Genomic DNA, 21,073 nt, shown 5'->3' on the forward strand with positions numbered 1-21,073 from the left:
TATTACTTCTCTAATTAATTCATGAGTCAACTAATTCTTATAATTTGTAAACAGGAATGTCAATGGGGTGCATCGGGTCGGGTTAGATACTAAGATTTCTATGTCCATGCCTACCCTTTTATAAATACTTAAATCCGCCCTATTATTCATTCTCATATTTTGCTCAGTTGGTCACACCTATGCTAAACATGCAAAAAAAAAAAAAAAAAAATTTGAATCTACCATTTCATTGATTTGAGAAATGCTTACACTTCGACTTTACGAAGGATTCTCAATCAAAGAGTTGAGGACTTTATTGCTTGTAATGTTATGGGGGGTAAGAACATCAAGTCTAAAATGGTAAAATCATATGTGGGCCAAACTAGCCCATACTACAAGGAAAGGCCTATATGAACCCTACTAAGCACATATGTAGAGATGACCCAACAAAAGTAAAAAACCCAAGACAGAGCAACGGGTAAGCCCACTATAAACTTGACGTAGTCCAAAAACAGGAGATAGCCCAAATTTGGATAAAAGCCCAGAATGAAGCAACGCATAAGCCCAAAGTAGGCATGACTCAGTCCAAAGCCCAAAAGATAGCCGAAGAACAAAAGCTAAGCCAGATGGTGCAGGACATGGAGATGATAGTCTCGTTACTAAGGTGGTTTTGCAATAGCACATTGTTTGTGCCACTTGTCAAAGTCTGACCATTAATCGCTAAGCAAGAGTGATGTAAGAAAAAGGCAAAAGTCGAAGGAACAAAGAGGCTTTGTCGAGTCAACATTAAATGTTATGAACTATCCAAGAAATAAAGGGCAAAAGTCAAAAGAGAGGTTGCATGATTATGGGGATGGGAGTTTGACCCGCCCCATTTGGGCAGGGTTTACCCGAAAAGGTTCGACGTGGGAGCAGGTCCAAAAAATACCTGTTCCTGGGTGCGGGACGGGGGTAGGGCCTTGAACCCACACCCGTCCAATCGTCGCATCCAATTTATTACATGTTTCTCTAACCATGAATGTTTTATACGACGGCTTTCAGAAAACAAAAAATTCAAATATACTCCAGCATCCATATTTATTACCAGGAATAATTCATGTAAAGCTCTGCTTATCTGGAAAATCCAATTGGCAAGGAATATTAAATAAAAATATGGAGATCATAATACTGTAAATTACTGTGGGCAAGGAATAACTGTAGGCTCCATTGCAATAGAAAATCTCTATCACGGATGCTTGCACCAATATTTACAACACCTTCTCCCTATATATTATAAATTAATTTATTTTATAATGTGGTAAGATATATAATAAACTTGGAATTATTTTTAGAAAATTACTTAATTACCTTTGCAATGTTTATGAAGAGTGTGGTGGTATAATTTCCATTAGTAAATAGAGCTTCAATGAGATCTGCTAAAACCAATTGAGGTTGTGCCACAACTCTATCATACCGGGTTGGGGGCGGGTTTCTCCCATCCCCCGCAAGGTAGGTGGGGGCATCCCCCGTCAAACTCGCCTCTGGCAGTGGGTCAGGTGCAGGGGTGGGTGTAAGGGGCTAGGGTCCCCGATCCCAACCCTGACCCCGACCTGCCCCATGCCCATCCCTGTGCATGAATGTCAAACGGTAGCCACATAGGGTGCATGAACGCCACCTAGCAACCACATAAGCTACGTTCACAAAACATCGATCAAAAGGGTAAATATAATATATTAGAAGTTTATGCTTTAACTCAATTGTTTTGTAAGAGAAGAATATTAGTTAAGCTAAAATTCACTTGTTAAAAATAGTTCTCCATCTTCAATAAAAGTGAGGGCAAAACAGTATTTTTATAATAAATTTAGAATTTAAGGTAACAAAGCTAACAGTGTTTAGAACAGCTACCACCAACTAATATATTGTTGCCACATAGGTTTTTAAATTGATAACTATCAATTGCTTTAATGATACAGATTTAAGAGAGAAAATATTTATAGGTAATGTAAATATATACATTGGTAAGTGATACGGATGACGTGAAGCATGATACCCCCTTGGTGTTCTAGATTTTTTTCAAGAGTAAACGACATTTACCCACCCAAGATTTGACAAATCTCCAGTTCTCGTCTGTGGTTTCATAAATTCCAGATTCTCACCCTTAAATTAACAAAAAATTATTTAATGTAACAGTTAAAGGCTAAGATAGTCATTTATGTTGCATTGAGTCTAAAATGAAAATGATAACTCCCAAGGAGCCCCCATTCCAAACCACCACCACCACCATAGTCATCCAAATCATCATAGCCCAAAAGGCAGTTGGTTTGGGGGCGATATTAGTAAGGGTTGGAGTGGCAAGGGGTTGTAATGGTGTTGGGAGTTGTGTTTTTGAGTTGGGGGGTGAAATTATGGTGGTTGGTTGAGTAAGGAGTGACTAGAGGGTGTGGATGGTTGGGCGACGGCCAGTGACTAGAAAACAACAACACAATAGCAATACACAAACAAACAAACACAACAGTAGGCAACAAAGTGCAAAAAATCGGCGTTGTGCAATGGATTGGAGTCACAAAAACACGATAGTCACATGACAATTATTTTAGGTGATGGATGGAAAATGACGAGTGGGGATAGTTGGTGGAGGCAGGGGTTTTGATGAGGAGGAGACGGGGATGCTGATGGTGGTGCCAGGGGTGATTTTCGGCATCAAAATCGATCGGAATCTGGCCTGAAACTGAAATTGAAAAGTCACGCAAACTAGCAAGGAGTTGGGCTGGCAATTGGCGGGTGCATTTGAGTGGAAAAGCAAGGGATTTTAGTGAGGAGGATAAAGAGATATTGATGGTCGTGTCGGGGAGGTCCAATAGTGCCGAAATTAGGTCGGATTTTTGGCTTGGCCGGGATCTCTAATCTAACGATGGTAGAGGTGGAGGTGGAGAGGTAATGGGAGAAATTTGAGATATGGGCTTATTTTGAATCAAAAGGAAAAGGTTCAAAGAAAATTTGGTAATAACACTCTTTATATTGTGTCAGAACCCAAAAATCACTAACGATGTTAATTTAGGAGTGAGAATCTAGAATTTATGAAACCATGGGTGGGAATTGGAGATTCACCAACCCTTGGGTGGGTAAATGTTGTTTACTCTTTTTTCAATGAGAGGTATTTTGTGATGATTTGTAGTATAACTATTATAACAAAAATGCCAATTGGATCAATTGTTCCGAATCAAATAGGGATATATTTGACTTTTCATAGGGTGATCCACTCATAAAAAGACCTATTTGCCTATTGTGAATTAAGAATTAAAAAAGTGATTTAATGATGAGAACTGAGACAGTTCAAATTTCATTTCATTCTCTCTCTCATCATTAAGTCTGGAAATCAAATTCCAAGAAGATATTTTCAAAATCTTGATTTGTTGTAAAATATTGGATTTGTTACCAAGAAGATTTAAATGTTATAATAAATCTATCTAAAATAAGTTTGAAAGTCCCCTTTTACTGCAGCACAAACTACACACTTGTATTTATCAATTTGAAATCATCTTGGCATCCTCTTATTTATCAATTAAATTCACCAACATAATTTAATCAATTTCTACCTTTTGAACTCTAAGAGCAATGATGCTTTTTTTTTTTAATAATTAAAATAAATTGCATTACGCGACGTTTAAGATAAATCTCTAGATTGAAGAGATAAGGCCAGGTAGAAAATCCGATACAAAGATGAAATGGAATTAATTAGCAAATACTTCAACTGGAATTTATTAAAAACGTGTGCCTTTAAGAATCTTATAAAATTATCTCATTTGAATCTCTTCTAAAACAAATGTGTATAATGTGTGAGGCTATCTTATGATTTTTTTATTATTATTTTTTTATCTCTCTCAATTGTGCCTGGCTTGTAATATATGATCCTCTCATATTTTATTATATTTTTCTTATTAAAATGTTTTAATAATTGATTTATTTATTCTTTGAAATACATGGATGCCAATTACGAAGACTAATAATCGATGAAGAAATATAAAATAAAATAAAAATAGAAAATGTGTAGGCAGAATAAAAGTTTAGAAATTAGAATAGATTGAGACATTACATCTAGATTTGTAAACAATATTTTTATTATCATAGTGTTTAAAGATAAAATGCCTAAACCTAACAATAGACATGACTGTTAATATGTAATTTTCACATAAATGTCATCATCAATCATCATAGCAACGTTGTTGGGGTAAGGAACATTTAACGGAAGCACGTTGCACGGATTTTAAAACTTCCTCCCCAATTGTGTCATTATGATCGAGGTAATAATGATTTAATGCAAATAACACACACACACACACACACACAGAGACATATATATATATATATAACAAGAGTAAGAAAAGGTTACCGACTCCTTTGCTAATTTCTCTCTCCTTGTTGAATCCTCACTGAGTACCCCAAGTGTGGTACCTCTAGATCGATACACACAGGATCTCTCGCCGATGGGAATTAACCCACTATAATGGAATCAAGAACAACTTCTTCCTTGGGATGGCAGAAAATATTGGTGGCTAGGTTTTACTTATAATTTTTCTCTGAAATAATGAACCCTAAGCCTCTTTTAAATAGCCACCAAAATCGGATTAGTAGGCAATCCCTGGAATATCTTATTCTAGTTTAAGTTATTCTCTAATGGATTAACTAATAACTAAACCTAGGCCTATTTGAGTGCTAGCCCAATTTAGGATTAAGTTTAATTATTAAATCCATTTATAAAGCCTCCTTATTTGGACTTAATTTTTAATTAATTAATTTAACTGATTAATCAACAATTAATTAATTTAATTAATTAATACAATTACAAAAATACCCTTTCAACCAATTCTACTAATTAGTCAATTAGGACTTATGGAAACTTTAATATCTTCATTAACTTTTTAATGAGAAAATCTCTTATTCCCATCAAACTTAGAAATCCATAATGTGTGTGACCTTTCTAGGTTCATTTATCAATTAGCAGTAAGGTAAATATCAACTCTTGATATCTATCTTCCTTATAGACCATGAGTGACACCTAGCAGTATATCATGGTCCCCAATCAATGAATGAAGTGGGATCATATAAACCTATAAAATTGAGCGTTTCAGTAATGTCACCTCATTCCCTCCGATGTCGTGTTCCGATCAAATGCAGACCATGGTATAGTCAAATCCCTAACTTGATCACATAATCTAGATCATCTTAAAATGTAGAATTGTGTTTCTATGAAACTATTCATAAAACACAAATGTTTTGGCCAAAGACTTCCTCCACATTCGTTAATCCCTTGGAACACTCAAGCTCGTAATATCCGAGCCATCAGATTCCTTATTGAGTATGCATATGACTCCGTACATGATCAACTCATAACCAACAAGCAGTACACACTAGATATAAAAAATCTAGTGATAACATACTGAAGAACCACGAGCTCCCATGCACAAGACATGATCGCATCTCAGGTCTAGGGATAAAGTGACACTAACGCACATAACAATGATCATTGACTGAAGATATTATACCCATGTGATCAATCGTCCAGCAGTCACGTTCGATGCTTCATTCTCTAATAAATCACCTCATTACTCATGCCCTTATGATATGAGTCTCATCACTTAACCATCAACATCTCATGCTAATCAATGGCAGCACACAGTAATGCTAATCTTGCGATAATATTGCCCCCGATTATTATCACTTCTGATCAGGAACATACTTAAGAGCGAGTCATATGAAGAATCCTGATACTCATATTCTCAGACTCTTTAAAAATAGAATTATTTGCAGAACAAGCTCAAGGACACAACTTAATTAAATATAGATGACACAAAGTAGCGTGAAATAATTGTCATTTTATTAATGATAAAACATTACAAAATTTATATATAAATGTTTCCCTAAACCTTACATCTATCATTGGTTATAGGAACATACACCAACAGTCATTAACCATGATTGTCTTGTTGTTCACATTTTTAGTTAACAATGCATGGATCGTATGTTACGTAGCCCAACTTTCTTTCTCATACTTAAATTAATTTAATTTTTCAACAAAAGCTACACACACTCTTAACTCATAAATACTATGTACCATATTTCCTTTCATGCCCATCTGTAACTGTCACTATATATATACTTTCACTATCGGCAATTGTTTGATTGCAAAAATTGAACCTATCTCCATTCTTAACTAACAACAATACACATGAACTGCAAAATATTAAATCTTGAAACAACAACAAGATTAAACAAAAGCCATCCACATATGACACAAAGAAAATATTTCATCAAGCCATCGACGTGCTTAAACAGAAGCAAAAGCAAAAAATTGCAACAACTAAACCCAACATTTTTAAACTATTAATGCCTTAGAACTTGATGTATCATCCGAGATCTCTATTATTGGAGGGGCTGCATACTGGGATTCATTGAGTTCTTCAAAAGCATAGTAGCATTAAGTGTGGGGGGGGGATGGGTTCAGCAGAGTCACTCGAATGTATTTCATCCCAAAATGTTTTATGCATCGAGAGTGAAGATCATCCAATTCTTTCTTGAGCTCGTCGAGTTGGTGATTTCTGGTTTTGTACAATGTCTCCAAATCATTTGGAATTCTTCTTTTAGTAGGTGTTTGATCCATTGGGCTACCCAGAGAAGAAGAAAAATGATAAAAGAAAATTGTTTGATCCGTGCGACTTTATATAGCATTATGTGGACTAAAATATTAATTACAGGAGTTGTACATGTTGAGTTTTTTTCATCCTTATCCATGAAAAGATTGGAGATTGGACCTTAATTGAAGGATTTGTTGAAGTTTTCTTGGACTATGAATTGGCATGCTAAAGGAAATTAAAGTGGACGTGTGAAGGAGAAAAATAAATGCCTACTTGACAATAAATGACCAAGTGACATGGTTGAAGTTTTTGTGTGTTGTGTGCTTTTGTTTAGTATTAGTATTAGATGGGGCTTCAATTTTTAAAACTTTTAATGTAATACTCCCACCGATTAATTGGTAGGAATCTATATATAGCAAGTAGTAATAGTAACAAAAGAAAATGTTATATACATATACATATTACATCCTCCAATTATCTCTTCTACCGTATGTAACTTAATTAAACAATGTTAAATTCAAGTAATTATATGAAAGATGTTACATAATCTATGTATTTAAATTCTAAAGCCCTATAAAACTTTGATCTCACGCTTATTTATATGGAAGACAATAATAATAATAATTTGACTTTGAAATTCAATGTACATAAAATTTATTTAACATTATGTGACTTACTATATATGTATGACATGTATATAGTATTGACTTACTATATATGTATATAATAGGTCATATATATATAGTGTACCGTATATATCTTTAAGTGTATTTCACATGCCAAATATATAGTGTACCATATATATATATATATGGGATAAATATGTGATAAATGCATTGAAAGTATTGATGTACTATATATCTTTACATGCCATATATATGTGATAAATATGACATATAGTATTGACTTACTCTATGATTTTTTATATAGTGTGCCATATATATAGTGTACCATATATATACATTTATCTTTATATGTTGTATTTCACATTTTAGAATCGAGTATACTTACATGTTGCATATACACTGTCATTTTGTATATAGTGTACTATATGTATGCAATATGTAAGTTAACATGTAATTTGGAAAATGACATGATTTACCAAATAACACCATACACATATATTATTGAAATAACATGTATGTCACACATTTTACATAGTAGTATAACTTTTATTTTTTATGTCTATGATTTTGTGAATCATAAAAAATTTTAAATAGAATATCTACATGTCATTTTAAAAAATCGTTTTACTTGCATTAATAGTATAACATTATATGACTTACATAGTATTCTAATATAAGATTAGGGTTCGCATTATCTTTTAAGACCATTAATGATAATATTATCTTTTAAATAATATTATATTTTAAGACTATTAATGATAATATTTATCCTAAGGTGAAACACAATTCTTATCAGAAAATAAATATTTATCTTGAAGTGAAACACTTTGTGTTACAGAGTTTTGATGAAAGAAGGAAAAGAGGAGCAGGAGAGGTTTCTATAAATACCTCTAAGATCAATGGAAGAAGATACAAACTGATTTCCGCCTTCAAACGAAATTGCAGTAAGTTAAAAACCTCTTTCAATGCGAAATTAATATTTTGCTGTGTTCCAAATCAAGTTTACATTGGGCACTTCTCCCTCAATTAATATGTTAACCAACACAATTTTTAATGAAAAGTTTGAACGCAATTTCATGTGCATTAAAAAACAGTGACATCTCTCATATTTCTTTCTTGTTTTGATTTGCTTCTTACATCTCCTATGGCTAGCACATCTAACAGACGCAACTCAATGCCTATAAGCCCAACGGCTATGGAAACCATGTATAAGAGCACAAGGTTGCAACTCTAGGATCTGAAAAATGAGATTAAGGAGCTAACTCATAAGCTTGATGAGGACTTCGAAAGTCTTGTTGTTGAAGAAGCGTTGCTTGATGACTTTCCCCTTATGGTCTCCTACGACATTTTTTTTTTTGGATGTGAACGATGCTTGACGTACTGATGACAATAATATTTGGGAAGAATATTGGTAATACGATTAACTAAATGAACTTGATGTTGTAGGATTAGGGAGCAGTTTAGTCGTCATGTTTTAATATGTGTTCTTTATCGTTTTTGCTTGTGTTGATGTCATGTTTACCTTGAATAAAATCTATGTTTGTGTTTGTTTCAGTGGTCATGAATGTCTAGTTTTATTTTTGCTTCAACCCAATCCTATATACCTTATCTTCATTTACTTTGATTTTATATTTCATTTTAATTAGTTTATGTTTGTTTATAATGAAAATGAATTGGAAATCAATATATTGTTTAATTTTTATGTTTAAAATGAGCTCGCATAAATTATTATTTTTGTTTCTTAATGGGACAGCCAAAATGTTTTTAATTTCTGATGCTACAGTAAGAATGATTTATTTGTAATGTTTAATCTTCTGGTGATAAGATTTGGCAAATGTAACTATTACAAGTGTGTTTGACAATTGATATGGGGTGTATTGATACTGCTATCATTATACCGAGAAGGTGTTATAAGTTTTTTTGTGGTGTGTGGTGCTGGTCGAAGTCTAGGAAAATCCATTGGAGAACATGATTTTCCTAAAATTTTATTAATTTGGTTGAATGAAAATAGTGGCTATGTGACGGTGGTAGCAGTGGTTGGATGATGACAGTGATTTGGTGGTGATGGCGATGGCGATGGCAGGGGTGGCGATGGTGATTTTGGATGGCAACAGTGATTTACAATGTATTGCTTGAAATTCTATCATTCGATTAATTACAAAACAAAATACACTTTCAAAAATAACTTAAACTTAATCAAGAGAAAACTACATTGAAGAAGAGAGAGCATGCAAATATGTTTCCAACAAACAATATTGCATGGTTTAGGGAAGACTTGTTTTTGAATTAAAATAAAAAAGAGTTCGTTGAATTAAAGTTGTCCTTTTTTTGCCTATTGGAAACCATGCAATCTATGGCCAACTAGACGTTTAATTATATTAAAACATTACTGTTAAGTAGCTAAACCCTAAACCACAATAACATCAAGCAAATTAGTAACAAACAATAGCATTTTTACAAAAATAAATAAATAAATAAATAAAATTACTAAGCCACTTAACAATAACCAAATAATACCCATAACTCATAACAATTAGGAACATCAAATAATTTCACTTAAATCATTCAAACAAAAAATTCCACCCTAAAACCTTTGTCACTACTATAATCTGATCAAATTTCTCATATCAATATCAGATAACTCTTTAGTGATATTCATTGTCTGATTAATATCATTGTTCACATTCTATATCCTTTCATTCATTTTGTCACCCCTAAAATCCTCGTTAATATTTTACATATAAATATCTTGACTTATGTTCATATCAAAATAGCATACGTTTTCGTTGACAGTCGCATGCTCGTTACCTGCACTCTGTTATTCGACCTAAAGAGCAAACCAAAATGTTTTTAAAATCCGAGTCAAGTTAAAATGGTTGTCAATGATAGTAAACAATATCATACAGTGATTGTACCTGACTTGGAAGAATTGAACTGGTGTTGTTTATTGATCGACCTTGTCCTCTCCCTCTCCGATCTCTTGCTCTACTTCGACCTACTCCGCCTCCACATGCTTGCTGATTCTTGGCTACATTATTTTGGTTGAGTTTGTGTCGTGATCTGTATCAATTACTCCATGGACGTCCACGACTCTGAGTGACAAATGGATTAAAGACAGTTGTATTTCTTCCCCTGTTGTCATCATCTAATTGCCTCACAATAATGTCATCTGAATTCTCTTCTTGCACATTCATCCCATAATGCCAATTCAACAATTCTTCCTTTAAGTCTTCCAACCTCTTGTCCAGGTACTCCAACTTGTTCTTGTTGTCAAGACAACAATGATATGCTTCTTGAACTTGCTTATCCATCCTCTTATACCTTTCATACTCTTCTATCATGTACGGATACCCTCCTATGAAAAACATATAGTTGTGTCGTCGATAAACGTCTTTCCTCCACCTCCTTATCAGATAAAGCTCATTGATCATCTAATGTCTTTCACAAACAATATCTTAAAAATATGGCAACAAAGGATTCCCTTTGATTCAAATTTCCTGCAATTGCATTAAATTTTGAAAAAGGAAAGAAAAATCAAACATTAAAATTTTACTTGTCTGAATGAAACCAAATACAATGAAGCCAATACTGCACGGGAACCGTAAACCAAATTCATTTCCTGTTTCCAAGAACTACAATGAAACCAAATTTTCAAAAGCTTAAGTTATAATATGTAATTTTAGCAAATTATAGAATATTAAGGTTCCAACCTATATCCCACGTAATTTTAGTAACATTTACCATATACTAAAGTAACTACAATAAATTACTCATGTCAATAACATTTCGTTAATGTTAAGCTATAAAATATGTACCCTAAATTCATAATTCAAACATATATCACACGTAAAAGACTTTGAAAATTTTGAAAGAAAATAAAACGGGGATTATCACATGTAATACTTCTGAAAAAGAAAGAAAAAATTTATACACGAACCTACAATTACACCTCAACAGTTGTCCATCTTCTATATACTCAACTTCATAAGTGAACTCCTTGCGATACCAATCATTCACTATACATCTCTCTGTCACCTAAAACTTCTCAACACCATCTTTCTGCACTTCCTCATCGATATGCGGAGTTACATTGCAATACAACATGTGCCTTATCTTGTCCTGAACAACCTTGAACATTTCATTTGTGAATGCTCATTGAAACTGCCTGTCCCATTCAAATTCAGAAATGCACTTAATCACTATGTCTTTACTTTTAAAATCAGCATAAAATTTCATTCTCCATCTTATCATGCATAGCAATCTCGTATTGACCCACAAATTGTTTAAGCGTGCTCATCAAATTCACATACCCATCAAAATATGCATGCATGCCCTCACTCCTTTGAGTTGATAATATTCTGGCCCAGAATATATTGTTCAAATAGATTGGCATCCAATTCACCCTCTCCCTGAAAATTTTTGACAACCATTTATTTTCTTGTAGCCCATGCCTCTCCACGAACCCATTCCAATTGCTTTCGAACATCTCATATATGATAGCTTTAAACTCACGAAGTATAGTACCATAGTCTACAACACTCTTAAACTTCTCTAGGACTTTACATAGAATATGCCACAAGCAAAATCTATGAATAGTATCGGGCATGACTTCTGAGATGGCTTTCTTAATACTTTCACATTGATCAGTCATTAAGGCTTTTGGATGAATGTCTCCCATAGCCAACAAGTGAACAACCATTTAAAAGTATCAACATCCTCATGTGAAATCAAGGCACAACCTAATAGAATTGATTGTCTATGGTGGTTGATGCCCACAAATGTCGCGAATGGCATTTTGTACCGGTTCACTAAGTATGTTGTGTCGAAGCTAACAAAATCAATGAACTCCTCGTAAGCAGCTTTGGAAACCTAGAATCACTGTCAACATCAATCAAGTGAAAAAAATCTCTATCCTTTTGTTGCATCCTCAAGAATAATTGGTGGATTGACTCAACATCACCTTCACCAAGTCTCAGTTTCCTATTTTTTTCAATGAAATTATGACAATCCTTTGACAAACATATTAGATTCTCTAACCCACCAAATTGGATTTCAAGCAGCCTAATGCTTTTGCAAGGCCTGATCCCAGCAATATCATTAGCCTCTAGATTTCTCCTCACTTCAAGATTCAAATTCTTGTGTCTTGCCATGAGCCTACATATTGATGGATCCAAATCATGATTGTGATTTGTCTGAACCTTTGTAACCTGCCACTTTCCATTAGATCTTAGAACCATGCTTAACCTAGCAATACAATTTATCCTCTTCGAGGAATTCTCATAATATGTTTTCCTTCCTTTGTCACAACTAATAGTCTGATATTTTCGATCACCATTCCTCCCCTTACATGCTGATTTCTTCACAATAGCAAAGCCTTTATATTTGTGCATGCTCTTTATATGCCTTGAAGAGAGATTCCAAGCTACAACAAAACATACCTAGCTAAGGACCATGTTCAACAGTCATTTCTGTTACATCAGTCCTTGCTTCGGTATCCGAATTTACGATTTCATTACCATGGGTCACTCCATCCTCGTTCACATCATAAATCATTGAGTTGTCATCTTCATTGTTGTAGAAAATTGCTTCCAATACTACATTTCGCTCTCCGGATTCCATAGTTTCCTTCCAAATTGAACAATGAATCAGTACTTGCTTCGGTATCTGAATTTACAATTTCAATACGAAAATCAGCACTTATTAATAAACAAAACCATACCAAACGAAAAATGAACACTTAGATTGCAAAACAAACTTCCATAGTTGTCTAAGTTCTTAGTTCTTACATTACAAAACAAACTGCATGATTTCTCTTTAAATTAAACCAATTTCATTACAACTTCTCTAGCTGCTAAATGTTTACATGTCCACCATTTTGGTCTTACATTTCTTTCTTTCCTTTTTAAAGTCTCTGACTGTCAATACTAGATTTTTATTTCATATTTAACTATTAATGAAATTAAACATAAATTAACTTAATTAAACTGTATAACCCTTGAATTAGTAATTTAATTAATAATTTTTTTTTTCTCAAAGAAAAAAAATAAGGCAAAAGTGAAATTATTAATAAGAAGATGGAATATGAGATAAGTCAGAAGGGAAATTTATTATAATGGAGTTGATTATTAGCAATAATAAATATTATATTTAACCCTCCGATGTTGTAAGAATTTATAAAATTGTGTAATCAATAGAAAACAAATAAAAAAATATACAAAGACCATAGAACAAATAAACGAAATTAAAGAACATGATCCATCCTTGTTGAGCCAAAGCAATTAAATAAAAGCTAAGCTCATATATATATTATTGTTTCAATTCCGTGCACTTGCCAATTTCAAAATATTATTTCTTAAAATAAAAAAGGAATTATTGTCCATCATCCCTAACTTTCCTTCTCAAATCCTAATTGTTTTGAAAGTAAAAAGTGACCGTTACAAAATCTCTCAACACCTAAAAGTTATTCTTCACTACATATACGAAAACAAGTATTGGATAACGATAATACTCTCTTATTCTTCCTCAAAACTCTTAGGTTTTCAAATATGAACATTTTTTTTATCAGCTCTCTCTATTTTATCAATATACAGAAAACATTTTTTATCTTGTTATCAATATACATAAAACATTGATATACGGAAAACATTTTTTATATAACTCTCTCTATTTTATTCACACAACACTCAGATCATTATACAAAAAACATTTTTTATCTAATTTTCTCTTTTTTATCCACACAACATTCAGATCAATATACATAATACATTTTTTATCTAGCTCTATCTATTTTATCCACACAACATTCAGATCAATTACAGAAAACATTTTTTATCCAGCAGCTATTTTATCACAATATGAACTAGCATATCCATTTGTTGATGAAAATGAGATAAAAGGGTGTGCCTTTGTATGAAACTGTGTTGAAAATCAATGTGTTTCACTTTGGGTGCTTCTCATAAGGGATTACTCTTGCAAACGGTTTTGACGTAAGAAAAAAACATGCACAACCTCGGTCATTGTCCACATCCATGCATTTCTACCAAGCTAATCATCACATTGCTTAGACCGACTTTGTCATTGTCTATACCTTCTTTATATCCAACACCCACGGGATTATTAACTTTATTTCTTTCAATGTTCATAGCAAACACAAAAATCTCATTTCACTCATCTATTCATATACTCGTATCTCCAAAACCCGTAGCTTCATTCATCTGATTTTTTCCACCTTTTACTATAATGAGCCACTGAAGTTTACCTCTTTTTTTTTTTTTTTTTTTTTTGAGTCGTGAAGATGAAGAGCAAGATGTAGAACGGGAAAGAGTTTACATGTTTTTTTTTTAAAGAAATTTAATTATTACAATAAATTAATTCCAACTTTCCAACTTATATTCTTGGAAATATTGAAGTAATCATTACTTCTCTCTCATCCTTCTACAATTTTAATAAAGGGAATTGTTTTCTCTCTAAAAGGCAAGGTTTAGGAGCCAAAAATAAATTTATTTTACTAAGGATATATTTATAAGTTTACCTTCCCAAAAAGGTAGCAAGATTTAGGAGTCAAAAATAAATTTATTATGCTGAAGGGTAAATTTGTAAATTTACATTCCAAATAGCACCGTCCTTTACAGTTTACATTAAGCAAGTACTAGCAAAACCCCGTGGGTATATATTGAAAATTTCCCCAATCAAAAAGAAGGAGAAGACAGAAATCAGAAGGAAAATAAAAGGGGAGATAGAAAAGCCGACAGACAGAAAAGAGAATAAAGAAAGAAGGGAGAACCGAGAGATCAGAATAGAAGGAAGAAAGAAAGCTGTTTGAGAGAAAATGGAGAATAAGAGAAAGAGGTGAGTCCAAACTAGAACCCTTTTTGTTTGTTTTTTTTTTTATAAATGTTTTAATAAACTCTCTGAAATCAAAGCCATATTATTTTTGTTAAATCTTAATTTAATTTTTGGTTTGATATCAGAATATTTTGTATAATTTATGATATTACAGCATGCGATTTTCTTTTTAGTGGGTTGAGTTGGATTGAGGATAATATTGTTGCTGTGAAATTGGAAGTTAGAGAAAAGCTTTAGAAAATGGTTAGATTGTTCATTATTTTATTTATTTATGTTAATAGTCATTGATCTAATCAGGTAACGTGTGATTCATACAAGCCTTCAAACATTTTCTAGTTTAATTACAAATTTGATAAATATTAAATAATACATTCTGGTTAGTAATGGTTATCAATGAGTTGTATTCAATTAGATTTGGTTTAAATAAATTAGTAGAGTATCTAACTAAAGTGATAGTAAGGTATTAATGTGTTTTATTTAAAAATGATTCCAAGTTAGGTGTACATATTTGTTCAAAAAATTAAGCATTAATAATTGTCTTGAAAACGAAATTAGTGTATGGAACAGTGAAAGTTAAAGATAATACTTTCGGGGAGAACTATAACTTAGAGAAATAGTTGTGAAATTTACACTCTGGCCCAAGAATGTTATATCATATATTATTATTATATATTATTAGTTAAATGAGAAGACAAGAAATAGTGTACAAACCACCCTATGAAGTATCCATCCCCTAGAGATCAGTTTTAGATACAGATTACAGATATAAGCTTTCGGGATGCGTATGATAGTCTTATTACTTTGCCTGTGCAATGAGTTTCTCACCAGGTATGACAGATTTTAGTTGCTCTGCCCAAGTGATGTTAGAGCTTGTAGGGTATGACAAATTTAGTTGCTCTTCCTGTGCGATATTAGAGCTGTCGGGTATGATAGATTCTCCTTGCTCTGCCTGTGTGTGGGACGCTGACCAGGTATGACAGATATTCCCTTAAGTACTAGTTGTGGTAAGAGTTTTCATATCAGGTATCAGAGTTACAGATTGAAGATGAATTAATAAAAGAGTATAGTCAGTATTAAAATTATAGAACCAGAGATAAGTTATTAAAGAATTCAGTTAACATTACCAGTTTATAACTATGAGTCGATTGAAATTAATACAGATGCAGTTTTACTAAAAAGTATAAGATAAGAATTGTAAGTTGATAAATAATCATCTAAAATTGCAGTATCTGATATTAGTATTTTAGAATCAGACAGCAAAACTTTAGACACCAGAGATGAGCTAAATAAAAGTATATATAGTATATATTTAGTTATAAAATATCAGTTGTAATAAATAATTCAGATATGATTTTATTAATGATGATTAATAGCATAGTTAAAGAAAAATATAATTCTGAAGAATAAAAGTACTTACACTTAGGCTTAAAAGTTTTCAGAAAATGATTTTATAATATTTTCCACTCACTGGGCTTTAGCTCACTTTTTCGCCTCCCTTCCCAGGTTGTTGCAGGACTTAGCAGGTCAATACTTGAATTGTAGAAGTTGGTCAATGTGACGTACACTACAAAGAAGTTATTTGTATACTCAAGTTAGTGAGTTCATCAGTTGTCACATAGCCATCTAGTCAGTGTTTTGCAGGTCCATCCTGGATTTTTTGAGGAGGAGATCCAGACGGGTTCTGTCAGCGGTGGTTTGGATTTGTGGTTGATAGACTTTTCTGGGTTGAAGAAGAGATTGAGGGAGAGTTGACAGAAGTGAAATGACTTTGATGTGTCCATGGTTTTGCTATTAGTGCCCTTGATGTGTTGCAACAGACTTGCTCTCTGTTCATCTGTAACAAGTTGTCTTGGACCAGATTTCTACTATTAAGTTGGACCAATTTTTTTTCTTTTAAAGAGAATGTATCAATTTTGGGAGTGATTAAAGAATGTCTCAGTAAATGGATCCACGTTATCAGAATCATGAATGCACTTCGTCAAAGAACTCACTCTTTAGTCTGCATATCACTCAACACCTCCAAATTCATTCACATTTCCACAAATTCAAAGAGCAGCACACTTGTCAATGCCATGTGTGATTCTTTAAGACGAGGCTCGAATTGGGACACTCTTACCAAGCAATTCTGTTCTGTTGAGTTAAACCATTCTATTGTTGAGAAAGTCTTGCTGAAACTAAAGGACCCAGTTGATGCTAAATGCGCTTTGGGTTTCTTTCATTGGTCAGCCCAAAGGAAGCACTATCAACACAACCTTTGGTCTTATTGCGCCACAATTCATGTTATGGTCAGAGCCCGGATGCTCATTGATGCTCGTGTGTTGATTGAATCAGTTTTGAAGAAACATGTGGAGGATGATTCAAGATGCTTGGTTATTGATTCATTGTTTCGTAGTTATGAAGTTATGGAGTCAAGTCCACTTGTGTTTGATTTGTTGGTTCAGGCCTATGCTAAAATGAGAATGCTTGAGGTTGCTTTTGATGTTTGTTGCTACTTGGAAGAACATGGGTTTTCTTTTAGTTTAATAAGTTTCAATACTTTGATTCATCTTGTTACAAAATCTGATAAAAGTTGTCTAGTGTGGAGTATCTATGAGTATATGCTGCAAAAGAGAAGATACCCAAATGAAGAGACAATCAGAAGTTTAATAAGTGCATTGTGCAAGGAAGGGAAGTTGCAAACTTATGTGGACATGTTGGATAGGATTCATGGGAAGAGATGTTCTCCTTCAGTGATTGTTAATACCAGTTTGATTTTTAGGATTATAGAGGAGGGACTAACTGAAGGTGGTGTGCTACTGTTGAAGAGAATGTTACAAAGGAACATGATTCTTGATACAATTGCTTACTCATTAGTTGTTTATGCAAAGGTAAAACTTGGGAATTTGGAGTCAGCATTGGAAGGCTATGAAGAAATGCTTAAGAGAGGATTTAGTGCAAATTCTTTTGTGTATACTACATTTATAGGAGCCTATTGTAGAGAAGGGAAAATTGAAAGAGCAAATTTCTTGTTGCAAGAAATGGAAAACATGGGTTTGAAGCCATATGATGAAACCTTTAATCTTATAATCGAGGGTTGTGCAAAGGTAAATAGAGTGGAAGAAAGTTTAAGTAACTGTGAGAAAATGATGGGGAGAGGACTTCTTCCCAGCTGTTCAGCTTTCAATGAGATGATAGGAAAGTTATATGAGAGCAGGAATGCAGAACAGGCCATTGTAATGTTGGCTCCTTGTAAGACAAAGGGTTTTTACCTAATGACGTCACGTACTCTCATCTTATAGCTGGTTATGCCAAAGCACACAAGATTCAAGAAATGTTGAAGCTTTACTATGAGATGGAATCCAGACTAATTACTCCTACATTGCAGGTTTTCTCATCATTGATAAGGTGCCTTTGTCAATGTGGGAAAGTAGATAAAGCAGATAAGTATTTAAGAGTAATGAAAAGTCGATCACTAGTTCCAGGTGTGGAAATCTATGAGGCATTAATTGCTAGCCACATTCAAAAGGGTGATAAAACAACAGCTCTTCACCTTCATAATGAGCTGATTTCTAAGTGATTGAAATCTAGTTGTTCATATTTCTATGGTGCTACTACAGAAAGAGGTTAGCTTAGTTGAGGAAATCGTCTTTAGACTTACTTTATATACCACTCAATCAGGAAAGACTAATAATTATGGGAACATATAGTAATTTAAATGAAACTGTACTGCCCCAATGTCTGGCCATTACCGCTCAGAATCTTGGACTCTGCCTGTATTTAAATGTCGCATTGTCACTAAAGCTTGAGTCAATGTAATACTTTATTATTTTCAATTTGTCTATATAATGATCTCTGTACCTTCGAATTTGCAGTGTCTTTAGCACCATATCATTACATCATTTAATCAGTTTTATCAAATCAACTGTTATATATTCTGTTTTGCAATTTGTCACTCATTTGAGCATCCTTTATTTGAAACTCACATATGTATTTTGGATCCTTCTGATTTAAGTCTCTGTCTGTTGCTTTTAAATGGTTGCTAATCTCTTTATATTGATGTTTAGATGTTCTTCACATGCAGTAATGACTTTTTGACCGTCGCAACAACAGTCCTTGGAACTCTGTTTGGGATGTACCTATTGCAGTAAACCCTAAGGTAAGACACCTTACTTTGCCGTGAGCCAATTGTTCATAGAGAGATGGGCCTAGTTGCTCAGAAGATACTGTGTATATTGTCACCATGAAAATTCAATGATTTCTGTTATGGTGCAGAGTTTTGTTATGCTAGTTTTCACAACTACCTGGAATCAATATCTAGAGTCATTTTACTCTTATGGAATTCAATTTCTTGATTATGAACCAATGCTGCAGACCAGTTTGGATATCCATTTGCTTTCTGCATGTTAATGAAGACTTTAAGAAGATTATCCCTCAACAATACGGGAAAGTGGGTATGTTTCTTTTGCTATTATCCTTTTCTTTGTTGGGATTTGTAGCTGCAATTAAATGATTATTTTATTTCCTTTAATGAAGAAATATGGGCTAATTTAAGACTAGAGTTGGTTAAGGATCGGTCCCAAGCGGGCTCGGGCTTGGGCCCGTTTGGACTGGTCCCATTTGGGACCAATCGCTCATGGGCCTAGGACCAGTCCCAGGCCCATGAGCAATTTCAGGACCCGGATCATCCTGGGCTTGCAAAATTTCATTTTCCCCCCATCTGTTTTTATATTTTAGGGGCGAAATGAAATTTTGTTGGGGGGTTTATGTAATTTTCAGGGGTAGATTAGTAAGTTTTTAAAAGTTTAATTAATTTAAAAAATAAAAAAATAATAAATAGATTAATAGTTAATGGTTAATTTTAACATAAATGTAATATTTACACATTCATATTTCACAAATAAACAATTAAATAATTTTTTTTAATTAAATTATCCATCTTCATCGTCAATAATATTTAAATCATTAAAATCTATGTTCCTAAAGAGTTCGAGTAGTTCAGGATCTTCAGGGTGTTATTGTAGTGTTCTTTCTGTATGAGTCCAATCCTATAAACACATTATCACTTCAATCATCTCATCGGTTAAAGAACATCTTCTGTCTTTAACAATTCGGCCACTCGTTGAAAATGCTGACTCGGATGCAATTATAGAAACCGGCACAAATAAAATGTTACGTGCCATTTGGGCTACAATGGGGAATTAACTTTGATGCTTGTTCCACCATTGAAGCACATCTATCTCATGTTTCTCCTTCTTTGTCATGTAGGATATGTCCATTTGTAGGTAGGGATTCAACTTTTTTGGTCCATGTATGTACGAGCTGGAGCTACTACTTTCGCCATGTTTCATATACGTCCATATGCTCGATCATTGATGGAGGTCTTCATCAGGGTCTTGATCGTCTCTCCTGGACATTCCACTTACACTTCTATTGTACTTGTTTTGATATAAAGAAAAAATGTTTTCTAATTTTTGCTTAAAGTCAGTCAAATAAGACGTATAATCATGTCCTAAATGTTGGCATATCTCAGTAATTATATATTTAACTACATGTAATTTAAACCTAGGATCTACAAAAAAGCCTAATCCATATAAGAATGGAATATCTAACCAATATTTCTCATATTTTTCTTTTATGTTCAAAACAATTTCCATTAAAACGTTATTATATTTATATTTAGCAAAAGTTTTAGAAATTTGAAGTAAAATATCAACGCTAAATTAGTACTCGGATAATAAATACTACTTAATATATTAGTGGAATCATAAAAAATTATAAGAAACGAATTAAAAAGTTCACAAACCGCCCAATCATAGTTGACAACTTCTTCTGGATGGTTCTTCCAGTTGACGAAATTTGTAATTTGTCTTGCGATTGGCAAAGCTTTTTCCAACATCAAATAGGTGGAATTCAAACGGATAGGCATGTTCATACATAACTTCAAAGGTCGAACCGGTAAGTCCTCTTGCCTATAATATTTGACGTACTCCGACCATCTTTTGTTGTTATCGCCGACGATAAATCTAATAGTCG

General features: G+C 33.3%; 2 protein-coding genes and 1 long non-coding RNA gene across 3 annotated transcripts; 2 read left to right on the plus strand and 1 right to left on the minus strand.

The window, feature by feature from the left end:
• Positions 1-12,024: 12,024 nt before the first annotated feature.
• On the minus strand, positions 12,025-12,835 carry LOC116116658 (protein FAR-RED IMPAIRED RESPONSE 1-like). Its single transcript, XM_031402709.1, has 2 exons — positions 12,733-12,835; positions 12,025-12,638 (listed from the first exon to the last, which is right to left on the minus strand). Exons 1-2 carry the CDS (start codon positions 12,833-12,835, stop codon positions 12,025-12,027), a joined length of 717 nt encoding a protein of 238 aa, XP_031258569.1.
• A 4,138-nt stretch (positions 12,836-16,973) lies between these two features.
• On the plus strand, positions 16,974-18,668 carry LOC116116659 (pentatricopeptide repeat-containing protein At1g66345, mitochondrial-like). The gene is given in 2 exon segments (XM_031402711.1): positions 16,974-18,283; positions 18,286-18,668. Coding segments are annotated over 2 exon segments (1,641 nt in total). The 5' UTR covers positions 16,974-17,025.
• Positions 18,669-19,122: 454 nt separating this feature from the next.
• Positions 19,123-20,508, plus strand: LOC116116529. Its single transcript, XR_004125824.1, has 3 exons — positions 19,123-19,196; positions 19,313-19,491; positions 20,306-20,508. It is a non-coding gene; the product is annotated as an uncharacterized LOC116116529 (long non-coding RNA).
• The last annotated feature ends 565 nt before the right edge of the window (positions 20,509-21,073 follow it).

The sequence above is a fragment of the Pistacia vera genome, unplaced genomic scaffold, assembly GCF_008641045.1.
Source record: "Pistacia vera cultivar Batoury unplaced genomic scaffold, PisVer_v2 Contig78, whole genome shotgun sequence".
NCBI lineage: Eukaryota > Viridiplantae > Streptophyta > Magnoliopsida > Sapindales > Anacardiaceae > Pistacia > Pistacia vera.

Coding starts and splice junctions, on each gene's coding strand:
- LOC116116658 (XM_031402709.1), bottom strand. CDS start 12,835: ATGGAATCCGGAGAGCGAAATGTAGTATTGGAAGCAATTTTCTACAAC. Junction 12,639..12,732: donor CGAGGATGGAGTGACCCATG/GTAATGAAATCG, acceptor GTTTTGTTGTAG/CTTGGAATCTCTCTTCAAGG.